The sequence below is a fragment of the Austrofundulus limnaeus genome, unplaced genomic scaffold, assembly GCF_001266775.1.
Source record: "Austrofundulus limnaeus strain Quisiro unplaced genomic scaffold, Austrofundulus_limnaeus-1.0 Scaffold22, whole genome shotgun sequence".
Taxonomy (NCBI): domain Eukaryota; kingdom Metazoa; phylum Chordata; class Actinopteri; order Cyprinodontiformes; family Rivulidae; genus Austrofundulus; species Austrofundulus limnaeus.
The window spans coordinates 1,659,117-1,672,390 of record NW_013952424.1 but is presented as its reverse complement, the minus strand read 5'-3'; the positions used below and the strand labels follow the sequence as shown (position 1 = coordinate 1,672,390).

Here is a 13,274-nt window from a genome sequence, read left to right as displayed (position 1 = left end):
ATTAATCATGATTAATTCACAGCTACTTTGGGATTAATCAGATTAAAAATATTAATCATTTGACAATCGTAGTTTAAAGAAAAGTAAAGGATCATCTGGTCCTTTGAGTCAGTCATTCTACGTGGACCACAAGTGTTTTTACATAAATATATAAAACTAGCCAATGAGAGATATTTCTGTGTTGCATGACTGGTTGAAAATTGTAAATTCAAGATTTGGTGAGATGTGACCACCAAAAGAGTGATTCATTTGAAGATATTCTACTCATGCAAGAGAAARTACAAATGTGAGACAAACAGACCAGAAAAAATAAGAGCTTCTCCAGATCATTCCTTATTCATCTCTAGAAAAAAAAAAACAACTATCAATGCTGGAAGTCCTAACAAGCTGTGAAACTGCCAACTAAAGTTGGTGGAGTTGACATGAGGGAAAGGAGCAGCTGGGGAGCAGGGTGAAGAGGGGACCAGAGTGGGACGACCACTTGATAGTTGGAATTTTGACTATTTATAGACACGACTGACTTCTTGTAGAGCTGTCTACAATGCAGACAGTGCTTAAAGCCTGAGTTCCACATCATGCAAGTTTACTCTAGATACCAGTTCTAGCGATGACTGAGGAAGAGAAAGGCTGATATTTGTTCAATCAAGAATTTGATCAGAATGTCARATCATCAACAGCTTGCCAAATTTATTCTACTTAAACTCTGAGGCCATTTAAAGAAGGAAAACTAAACAGAAATTTGACATGACTTTAACAGACAGACACAAATATACAGTGCAATGAGTATTTCTATGTCCTGTGTTACAAGAGGGTTTATAAATTATCACCTAATACTATGTTAGATCTTTATTTTTTCAGTTTTTTTTACTGAACAGTGCACTATCGTTTATAATGATAGAGAGGTTTAAGAACAGTAAATAATTTGGTCATTGTGCTGCTAGAGATATGTGAGCAAGTACTTGAATAGACTCTTTATACACCAGGGATATATTTATTTATTCTTTCTTAATAGAACTGGGACAATGTTTCTTGAGGGTGCGCAATTTGGTTTAGGGATGATTCTCATAGAACATGGGTGTCAAACTCAGGTCCTCGAGGGCTGCTATCCAGCTTGTTTTCCTTATTTCTTTGCTTCAACGCACCTGAGTCAGTGATTCAGTTACCTTTTCAAATTCTGCAGAGACCGGTAATTATTCATTCAGGCAAAAYAGGTGTGTTTGAGCAGGGAAACAAGAAAGCATGACKGGTAGAGGCCCTCAAAGATGGGAGATTTGACTTACAAGCAACAAATGTGTTTAAGTAAAACCTCTGAAGTGGTCAAATATGGGCAGAACACAGTATGAGGGATGAGACTGCATTGCTTTAGTGTGTGTGTTTTAACTTACAGCCTTCATATATGTCAGTCGGGATATGGACAGCAGTGGTGTTGTAGGAGACAAGCCGTTTGAAGTCTGGGTCTTCATCAAAATCATCTGGAATAAACCGGTTCTTCTTCTCCTTTTCTTCATCCTCCTCTTGTTCTATCTCTAGTGCTGTCCTGTTTGTCTGAGGGGAAAAAATTATAAAATAAAACCATAGGCCAAAGTCATTAAAAAGAATCATTTAGGGCATTGTGTAGTTTTGGAAGTCATGTGCTCATGAATGTAAAAACAATTCAGATTATTTTGACACAATCTATTGTGAGAATCAGTGTTACATTTGAAATACTGGGAAGCAAAACAGAAATTACAGGCAGTAGGACTAAATTGTATCTGAACAAAGTTAAATTCAGAAGGCTGAGGGTCTGTCAGTAAAATCTGGAGTGACATAAATGTGTGATAGGTGGGTGTTTTTTCCCTTGTGGAAAAGTGGAAATAAACAAGATGCAGATTTCTGTTCATCAGAGCAGACAGGTGACGTCTGAGGCCAAGAAAATAATTTARTGTTTTACATAGATTTTAAATAACAGCTACTGTTGTCTGCAGGGACAGGTGGGCAGCTTTACCAGGCTTTCAATAAAACATTTTACTATTTGTTGCCACGGTACCTGTTTTATAAAGCAGGATCAACATTTTTTGTGAAGGTTTGTTAAGAATCTGCATCACATAAAGTTAATCAGGATGTACTTACACCATCTTTGGCATTGTAGTAAAGTGGCTTGTTCGTCTGAAAAAAAAATCAAAGAAGAGGAATGATCAATTTCATTTTGAGATGAGGAGAAAGAAAAGAAAATTTTTGCAACGCTTTTAGACCAATATGATTAATAGCTGTCACAGTTTAAGACTTTTTAACGTTTGTAATTTAAATAGTTTTATCTTTGATAAAATAATCCACTAAATGTTTCATTCACTGCCAAAAGTCGACTGCATAACATGCAAAAAGAGTGAAATCAACAGTCATGTTTTTGTTTGTGAACATGTAGAACCATTTTTTTTTTACTTTTGAACTTTGTACACAGTCAGTCTCAGCGTGCGACAGAGGGGGGCAATCTAATTAGAGACAACATGTCAAAAGCAAAAAGATAAATTTGGAATAAAAAGCATCCAYGGATAGGCAGTAAGATGTTACAGCTACCCCATGGTCTTGGTGGCTTGTCACTCCCCAACTTTTTATATTATTACTGGGCGGCCAACATTAGAGCCTTACTGTACTGGTTGAGAGACGACAATCCTGTTCCTACTTGGGTAAATCTAGAGAGGAAATCAGTTACGGCGAGCTCTCTCTCTGCTTTACTTTGCTCCCGGTTACCGTTTAATCATCCCATCTCAACTTATACTTCTAATCCGGTTGTAACTCACACAATAAAAATCTGGAATCAGCGCAGAAGGTTGTTTAAAAGTACAGAATTATTATTGTCTGCTCCAGTATCAAATAACCAAATGTTTGCTCCTTCACTAATGGACTCTGTTTTCAATACCTGGAGTTTAAAGGGAATAACTTCTCTAAATGATCTTTATATAGACAATAAGTTCGCCTCATTTGAACAGTTAGCACAGAAATTTGACATCCATAAGTCACAGTTCTTCAGGTATTTACAACTGAGACATTTTGTAATGTCAAGCTCTGGATGTTTTCCTCTACGCCCCCCAACTTCTCTTATAGATGAGATTTTGATGTGTAAGTCTGTAACAAAACGCTCTATGAGCAGAGTTTATTCTCTGCTCAGCTCATTTTCTGACTTCAATTTAGATTCTTTGAGGGGCAAGTGGGAGATGGACTTGGAGGAATCCATATCAGACACAGTTTTGCAAAAAATTATTCAAAATATATATTTGTCCTCAATATGTGTGAAACACGTTATAGTTCAATTCAAGGTAGTACATCGTCTACACTGGTCTAMGGACAGATTGTGCAAATTCAACACTAGCTTGACTGAAATTTCAAGATCCTGAGGACAAACCCCCTCCTTCTTCTTAGCAATCTGAGGGCTATTAGTGGCCTTTTGTTCGACAAATTCCTGCAGGTAATCCAGACACACCCACYACGCCCACCACGCCTCATGATATTGTCACATTGTTTCTCAAGGGCTCTTGTTTACAAGTTTTTGCTCTGAAAAATGTGGTGTGTTGCAAAGAACATACATTGATGCCACTGTATTTTCAGAGCTACAGTAAAAAATTGTAAAAAGAGCAGACGAGACTTTATACTTGGCCTTTCACTGGAATTTCAACATCGTTTTATGCTGGAAAAGGCCATGATGAAAAAAGCCACATCCCCAGCCTGGTCCTTGAAAGATGACGCAATGCCAGGTTCAGACACTCTGCAAAAACATCTACATACAAGCATCTTTCGTTGTTGTAAAATTTGGTGCCGTGACCCGGACATTCTGGTGCCGTGACCCGGATATGTAGGAGCACACTGTTGGGCTGAGCGTGGACATGTAGGTGAGCAGTGATTAGGGTTAGGTGTGTCTCTAGGTGTGCGTGCGCCTCTTTAGCATAATAATAGACACTATGTGGCTCACAGCAGGGGAGCGGGGGATTTAGAGGCCAAGGTCTCCTGCGCAAAAAAGCGCAGCCTTAGTCAAATTAGTGTCAAAAGGGACTTGGATCCGTCGTGTGATCGTTGTAAACAATCTCCTGCCACACTTCTGCACACATTCTGGTCCTGTCCAAAGCTACATGGATACTGACAAGGCATCTTTGATACCTTTCCAGGACTATTTGGACGAACTGTTCATCCATCACCATTCATCTCTCTCTTTGGGGTGGCTCCAGCAGAGGCTTCCCTCAGAGAACATCAGAGGACGGTGTTTGGTTTCTGCTCTCTACTGGCTAGAAGACTTATTCTTCTTCGATGGAAGGATCCACATCCTCCAGTATATGGTCATTGGTTAAGAGAAGTTATGTCTTACATTCATTTAGAGAAGATTAGATATAGTCAGGGGATCTGTAAACAAATTTTTTGACATTTGGCAGCCATTTTTATCTTAAGTAGAAAAAATTTCAGCAGATAACTTTGTGTAAATGTTAAATATTGTTTCATTGTACACAAACCTTTTTATTGCATCACTTGTATTAATACAAGACCGATTTTTGTTGTTCAGTAGATCCGGTATAGGAAGGGGTGGGATGGGTGGGATTTCGGGTTTTTGTGTTTTTGTTAGTTTGTTGTTTGTTTTTTATTGTGGATTATGTTGAAAAATAATAAAAAATACTTTGATCAAAAAAAAAGGCAAAAATATAAAGTGTGGTCTTATTTTCATTCTAAGATCATAACGTGTGCAGAAATATTCCAAACCAGTGATCACAACATTTTTTTTTTAAGTTTTAAGCAGTGGTAAGGAATATTTGCTTTACTCAACTTTGTTTACAAAAAACCTGCTCAGTACAAGTTAAGTTTCCTGAAAAACACAGTGAAAATGTGTAAAATGGTAAATGAACTGTATGTTTATAGCGCCCTTCTATCCATCCAGGACACTCAAAGCGCTTCACACTACAATCTGTGTCCTCATTAACCCATTCACACTGCACTCTTATCAGGTCTCTACAAAGCTAACATAAACAATCATCTATGGAGACTAATCAGTGCCAATCACGTTCATACACTGATGGGACACACATCAGAGGCATTAGGGGTGAAGTGCCTGGCCCAAGGACACAACAACTGAGACACCAGCGACCTTCCGGTTCCAGGACGACTCCCTTAACCACTCTGCCACAGCCACCCAAATGTGTGTATTCTGGCAGCTATTATGGCTTTGAGTATTGTATACAAATAGATGAAAACAGATGAGGATTTAATGTATTTAAGTTCACTTTTTTGTTTCATTAATCAGGAACCGAGCTAAGGAACAAATAAAAACAAGTTTTTTTATTTGTTTCTTTGACATGGACWTGAACAAATAGGTTCAGAAATGGGTCCAGTGTCTTGAGTCTTCATTCCATTTTTTCATTTTTCTGTCAATGTCACGATTAAACAAGAATAAGTTTTAACTTAAATCCTTTGTTTAGACATTATCCTGTTTTATTTGCCAATGATGAATTTAATAAAAGTATGAATATTGTGATGTATGAAAATAAAAGTACAAAAATAAATATAAATGTATATTTATCAATGAATGCTGACAGTAAATTTAACACAATTTAAAAGGTAAATACTGAAATGTGTGAAACTCCCACAATAAATCTGCATGAGAGTAAAAACATAAAAAAGAGCAAATCATATGAGACCAATAAAAGAGCAGAGAGCATATCAACATGTAAATCAGGCTTTAATCCTGATAAAAACACTAATTAGCAAAGATAAACCTACTACCACAACACAACTGTGGATTTAGTTTGAACTTTTGTCTCACACTGAGACTTAATGAAGAGATTGTGTTGTCTGCACTGCTGTGGCTTTCKGTCAGTACACATGCTAGCCCAGTGCTAACGAGCTAGCCTGGAGCCACGGAACCAGTTCACTGACTCCCACCACCTGTCTACCAGCTCCAGAGTCACACACACCACAAGTGTCCCTGCCACTGTTACTGTTGTGTTAGCTTAATTACATCACAACTTATTTAGCTGAACAGACCGAGTCAAATGCCAACATCTGCTTTCAGATTTACAGCAGTTTACATGCAAAAGAGCTAATAACAGGAGACTGAATCATTAATTATTCCATCAATTCCTGGTCCTCCTGGACCACTATCCTGCATGTTTAACTTGTTTCCCTACACACCTAATTAAATAAATGAATTACCTCATATCCTGTGGAAGTCCTGCTCATTTAAATCAGGTGTGTTGATACAGAGAATCATATGAAACACTCAAGGACCAGGGGCCTCATGCATGAAGGATTGTTCAGCTTTCACACTAAAAGTTGACGTATGGACAAATTTAGAAATGTGCGCCACAACAAAATATTCCGATGTATAAAACTGTGCGCACATGTTCATCCCAATGAATGTGGAACTTAGCGCACGTGAGACACATCCCCTGACACGCCTCCATTTAGATGTAAATGTGTCCAGCGTGTGAGAGTCTCCTCAGATTGTCCTCTCTGTGGGATCAGAAATGATTTTTAGATGCAGGAAAAATACACATTAAATGGAGCATGAGTGAGAAAACTGTCTAAATACGTGGTGTCATTGTTTTATGTGGCGCATTTGCACAGGATTACCAAAACCTGAGATTTTTCCTGAAATTAGACATCTCCCAAATGTGATATTGAAGCCTGGTTAGTTGTTGTCTATTTAGTTGAACACGGCGTTGAACGGACGTTAAAAAAAATCACATTATCAACTTTTTCTACTCTCCTTTCCTCCTCCTGCGTTACAACAGGCACGTTCATCTCCACGGACCCCACCCCCACGCCCGGGTACGAGTGGTAGTCTACGGATTTTTCGCAAAAACTATAGATTTTTGAGGCTCATTAGACAGGTAAATGACGTCCAAAGGGGTTGACACATATGAACACCTTCCCRGCTGACGAGGGTGCGCACGCGCCTGGCACAAATACCCAAAGCGCGAGCCTGCTGCGCTCCGGCCACAGCTCTACACTCAGCATCAGCCAGAAGGCTACAAACAGAAAAAATAATTATTCTTACTGTACAGTGAGCCACCATTTGCATCCGATTTAGCTCCCTCTCTTTAGCCTTTATTTTATTTTTTTATGCCGCACGTAATGCGTCGGGTATTTCTGGCCCGGGACCCAAAAGGTTTTCAACTATGTGACAAAAATATAAAACAATTTACAGTAGACTGGGCTGAGGTTCTTTTGATCATTTTTAGACTGATCTTTTTTCTTGTCTGAGGTTAAACGATTTTCAGTCCTGGGTTCAGTTTCATGATCGTTCGAGTTCAAACAGTAAAACTCAAACTAAAAAAAAAATCTTACACCATGTTCAGATGCTCCTTACATCCAGAAACACAACAAAGTCATATTTCTGTGGATTYAGGTCAGATTCATGACTTTGTGGGTTAAAACTGTTCGACTGAAAAACTTTGCGTGGCTGCTGMACATTCTCATGGCAGGTGAAAAGTGCGCGTAAATATACGCACACTTTCACACAACGTTTGTTTTKATACATCACAACGTGGGTGTAGAACCTGGCGCACGTAACTTTTTTATGTGTATGCACCATTTATACATGAGGCCCCAGGATTGGACACCTGGTTTAAGCACAAGCTTGAGTTCTGCAGCAGCAGTATTACTCCACATGGAGGACTTGATGCCAGTTATTGCAAATGTTCATCTACAACCAGTAGTTTCCACATAGGGCCACGTTAATCTGGGTAGATTTATATTCCCTAATTGATGAAAWCATTTTAAAATTGTTGCAAATTAAAAAGACTAATTTGACCGGCAAAGCAGCAGCATCAAACTTCAGCAAGACTCCTTTAGTGAAGAAATTTAATCAATCAGAGAAACAACAAACAGCCAATTTATCAGACTTAATACATAAGCTTTACAAATAAAATCCACCTACATACTTTAACTAACTGTACATATGAAGGCTAGAATAGGACAGAACTACTAACCTTTGGTCAACACAGAGTCTACATCTAATTTTTAGGATAAATAAAAAATACACCCATGATGTCCTAAGGATTAATAACTCATTAACAGTTTTAAAGTATTATATAATTTTTTACACAAGCTATTTCATAAAAAAGTATTCCCAAACATTAAGTCTTTTCATAATATGTCAGAAAATTCTGCTTTTATGAAGTAACAAGACAAAATTTGTCAAACTTTGTTACATAGTAGATAAATCAAACCATCCCCAGCGATGCAGTTTCTCCTTTTATTTTTCAGAACAAGAAAATATGCATGACTTTAAATAATAAAGAAACATTTCGTGATTAAGGTTGGAACATCTCTGGGGAAACTTTGAAAACTAATTGTATTAAAAGGCAAAGTTGAATTCTTTTCAAGTATCAGTCATTTGTAAAAGGCATCAGGAAAAAAAAGACATTTTGCATTTAAAGTGAAAACAATCTGGAGGTAAAACACAGGATTGCAGTGCATAAAAACCTATTACAACCACTGAGCGTGAATGTGATCAAATTATTTAATAAGTTCATTTTATCAGCCGTGAGCACTCATTTAATGGATTRTTAATATTCAGATTAATGGAAAAGATCAGCGTGTGTGTTAAGTTCATCATGACCATGCCTGGTATTTTTCAGCCTGTTGGATAAGATATCATTCCATCTTTATCACAGTTATTAAAATAGTATTGTTAGTGTAATGAGGTTTGTAATTATCACAAATATAATGGACTGTTATTAACACTTCYCTCGGATCATATGTCGTTCACGGCACCACTTGGTCTGTGTGGAACACATCTTATATTAACATATCAGACTGTGCTGTGGCCACTCACCTCACTGTGGACTGTCCACTCGTGTAGCTTTTGAAACTGTTCCGCTTCTGTTGCCAGCCTCTRAATGAAACAAAAGAAAGTAAAAATCAGACTACTTTTAGCATAAAAATKTATTTGTTCAAGGGATTCATGAGATTAGCTTCACTGATTTATAAACTGCTCATGTTTGCACAAGATGGTCCTAAAAACAAATAGATGTAGCTGAAATCATGACATGTGAACCTACGGTCAGGTTTGACGTAACGGGCCAAGTTAAAAAAATAATACTTCTTTTCCTCYATGTTACCTAAAGGCACGGATTGGGATCAGTGGTGACAGCGTCGCACTAAAATTAGACACCCACGTATTCCATCTTTCCCCTAGATCCTAATGACTAGGTTAATGGGTTTATAATGGGCCCAGTTTTTAATTTGTATCTGGTCCAGAAATGCACTGTACTATTAATTTCCCAGGGGAAATATGAAATCCATCTGTTTCCAGCTGATGGGAGGAGCTTTAAGGGTACCAAGCCACAGAAAACACGCAAAAAGACGAAATCTGATGATGGGGCAAAGGAGCAAACTTTTTTCTGAGTAGGGTTGATTTGATGAATTACTGAATAAATATTGTTGCTTTGAGGTTAAACAAGACAGTCAGAAGCATCAAAATGGTGAAACAAAGTTTGATTATGAACTGCAKGCAGAATTACTGGTTTGTATTTATTAGTTTGTATGAAACTTTAAACATGATCCCAGCAGTTCATGATCCACTGTTGACTGAACTAATTGTAGAATCATTGGTGCCTCACAGTAACAAACACTGTCCCAAGCACAAATAAACAACTATATTATGAGAAAATTTGCATTGACTCCAGAAAATGAGCCTCTCTACATCAACACTTTAAAAAAATAATAATAATTTTGAATCTTTATTTTATTYGGAAAAACAATATGTGCATAAACAGTTGGCTTTGAGTTAATTGACAACAAAGATCTGGTTTGAGATTAGTCATTCAGTGTCTACTCCATCTCATAGTAGCTGCTCGGGGCTAAAACTCGTCTGAAACAAGGTTACTTCATCTCAGCTGTGGTTCTTCTTTGGGAGGTAATGTGTTAACTTTAACTTTAACAGACAGCTGGACCTCAGCGCTAATGTCGGAGAGCAAAATGAAGATTTATCTTTGTGTGTGTGATTACTGTAGGCCAAGATGAACAGCCATGCAGAAGCCCTCATATATAAATATATATATTTGAAGAAAATCTGTGCTGACAGTTGGGGTCATGGTGGTCTTTTTGCTGCACATGTATGGGCACACTGTCTGCAGACTGAGATGCCAGCAGCCACTAAGTTGCATTAGCTGAGTGGGAAATGTGATGTCAGTCTCCTGTCATTTCGTCATAGATAAAAAAAGAAACAAAAAGKTTTTTTTAATGTGTTTTTTAAGCAATATTGTAGGAAGCCTGATTTTAGCCTCAATGAAATAAACATTTTACTGGTTTGTGTGTATTTTACACTTCCTTAAAAAGAAGATCTAACGATTTGAGGGATGCTTGAAGTTTGCACAGCACTGCATACACAAAGAAACTACACGTTTAACAAAGAAGCTAAATTCAACCAGTAGTTAGTTAATTTATCTTAGAGATTTCTCTGCAGGTGGATTTCACTGGACCTGTTGACTCCTCTGAGCAAACAGTTAAAAAACAGTTAATTCTTTACATCTGAGCACACTAACGGAAAAACAAACATCCAGTAATGAGAAGCTCTGCAACAAGTAGGTTTTAAGGTCAAAGGGCAGCAGCTGCTGCAACTTCTTCCACTTTAAATGCTCTTTTATGTCCATTCCATGATCAAAGCAAGAACTGGAAACATCTTGCATTGTTTATTGAATGTTTACAACTGAAAGTGTCACATGAACTAAATATGTTTCATTTACACTGCTCATTAAGAGACMAYRTKGTCTCTTAATGAGCTGCTTTAWAAAAGTCTGATGTCAGCAAGCTGCCGCAGAATGACTAAGGAGAACATCTTCTGGACTCTATAATGGATAATTATCACAATCAATGCCTGGTTCATGGTGGACAGCTTTAGGCCTCAGATCACCTAAGAGGAATTCTTCAGTAGTTACAGAGTAATGCTGTTGTCGAGACATTAAGGTTCATGTAATTTATAAAGCAATCTATAAGACAGAAATAACTTCACAGGTTAATAATTACCTTCCAACAGCTGCACAGTTTGGTTAAAAATGCCTAAAATTAACATTCCCACAAAAATCACCCGTGTTAGATATCACTATGGTCTAGTTATCAAGAGTCACTAGCTCTGTGCCTACAATCCAGATCACAKGCAAACAGAAAAACTCCCACTACAATCAAGATTTTTGTGCCTTTTTTTTTTTATTATGTTTTGATGTCGTTTACAGAAAAAATAGAATTGAGCCTAAAATTACAAGCATAGCAACCATAAACAAAATAATACCTGCCATTATTATTATTCACTCCACAGAGTAATGGACTAAGACAATGTTGAGACATGCCAGAGTCCTATAGCTGTTTTGGTCAAACCTTAAAAATAATGTGTCTGAATGCACTCAGTATCACATGATAACATGCTCATAGTATGTGTTTTAAATTACTTTTAGCTACAATCACRTCAAATTTTAGMCCAGTATCTGGAAAACTGGCTGAGTTGTAGCTATTTTTTGTAATAGTTCATTTTAAATAGCTGTGGCAGCCATATAGAACTGAGTGGAAAAGTTAWTCAGTTACAGATTAACATCCGGTGATTAATTCCTAAAAGTTTCAATCCATTAATTAATTTGTTTGAGGACAAATACACACAGAACAGTCAAACTCCCACAAGATTATACTGCGTATTTCATTTGTTTTAGTTTCACGGACTCYGAGTTTTGTTAGAACTGTGAAATACAGGCTTTTCTGTGGAATAAAATCTGACGCAGTAATAATTTGGACAAGTAAATCCAGGTAGACTACCTAAAACGGATGGACGGAGAAAAGATTAATTACTACATATAAAATCTCTGACTCAGTCTYTCAGACACACGCAGAGCACATATGTCTCCCTTTGCAATTACTTTTTTTTGTATGAAATAAAAACACTTAATGCAGACTTAAACAMTTTCCAAGAGCTGATTTTATATTTTGCTGGCGCCACACCGATGCACTATGTAAACACACAAACGGTTGCTTCTCTGACACAYGCTGCTGGCAGCCTGATTAGAGCATCTCGTCCTGCCAGGACACAAAACGCGCACACACAGACACACCTGCCACCGCACTGATGTGTGGGGAGGCAGGGGAGAGCAGAGGAAACATGAGCATCTGCTGCTGTGACTGGCAGCACTTTAGTCAGATCTATCCTGCTCGGCCTGTAGGGAGACAGGAGGAAAGTACTGAGAGTGCCGGGAAATGTGAAAATACAACCACACTCAGTCACACTGGCACCCAAAGAAAAACTGTACACATGCAAGTTGACAAGGTTGTCATCAACTCTGGGTTTTAATAGAGAAAACAGCCATCACCAACACGTCAGCTTTGCAGAAAGGGATGGTTTGAGATGAGCACGAGTTCAGTGCTCCACCGCTGCACGCTGGTCTGACAGCTCATTCCTTCTGCTGCATGTTGACCATGTTTTCTGTGTGCCAGCTGGCTGTAAACAACTCCCAGTAACAGCTGTACGCAGCTGGAGTGGAGGTGTAGTGGCTGAATCCACACTCAGATTCACTGTACAGTATAGATCCAAGGCTTTTAGAATATTCTCTCAGAAAATAACAACTTAACTTATAGGTGCCATGTTTGGTAGAGGTGGGAATCTTTTACTCTCTCACGATWCGATTCAGATTTTTGGGGCCACGATTCGATTCAAAATCGATTTTTCATTCAAAACTGATAACATGAGCCCATTTGTCGCATTCCCAAAGTGCTTCATCTTCATTTTGCAAACCTCACACATGTCAAATGAGTCCAAATCTTTGCATTCAGTGAAGACAGGGCCAGTTGAATCTCTCTTTCCAGGACGTCCCATGTAGTTACAAAATGGCGGTTGACAGCCTTTGGATTTGCTTAATTTTTTAAAAATAAAAATCGATTTTGGGACATTTTAAATCAGTTCTGAATCTTTGAAAATGAGAATCACGATTCTAATGTAAAAGGATTTTTTGGTGCACCCCTAATGTTTTGCATCAACCTAATGAACCAAAATCATTTCTCAACATAAAGGTGATCTTGCTCTAAAAAGACGACAGGTAATATTTCAATAGTTTCAGGATGAGTCCTCAGCTACTGTTTATCCATCCATTGCAAGAACAAATAAATTCAAATAAAAAAGTCAACACAACAATGTAAACTATAATTTTGCCTGTGGCTTGCAGCACAGCTGCTGCTGTCTACATCTGAATGGGACAGAGTTTGACAGCGAGCGCACGGTGGGGAGTTCTGATGAGCGAGACATCAAACACACCCTCCCACCCACCCCACCCCGCCCC

The 13,274-nt window shown here is 38.1% G+C and overlaps 1 protein-coding gene across 3 annotated transcripts in view; it reads right to left on the bottom strand.

The window, feature by feature from the left end:
* The window catches only part of cacna2d1a (calcium channel, voltage-dependent, alpha 2/delta subunit 1a), an 80,964-nt gene that overhangs the window by 43,201 nt on the left and 24,489 nt on the right, over positions 1-13,274 (bottom strand). For all 3 annotated transcript variants that reach the window (XM_014004178.1, XM_014004179.1, XM_014004180.1), the window contains exons 4-6: positions 8,795-8,854; positions 2,110-2,145; positions 1,386-1,545 (exon numbers count right to left, since the gene is read on the bottom strand). In XM_014004178.1, coding sequence (XP_013859632.1) covers positions 1,386-1,545; positions 2,110-2,145; positions 8,795-8,854 — 256 coding nt within the window. The remainder of the gene's footprint in view (positions 1-1,385; positions 1,546-2,109; positions 2,146-8,794; positions 8,855-13,274) is intronic.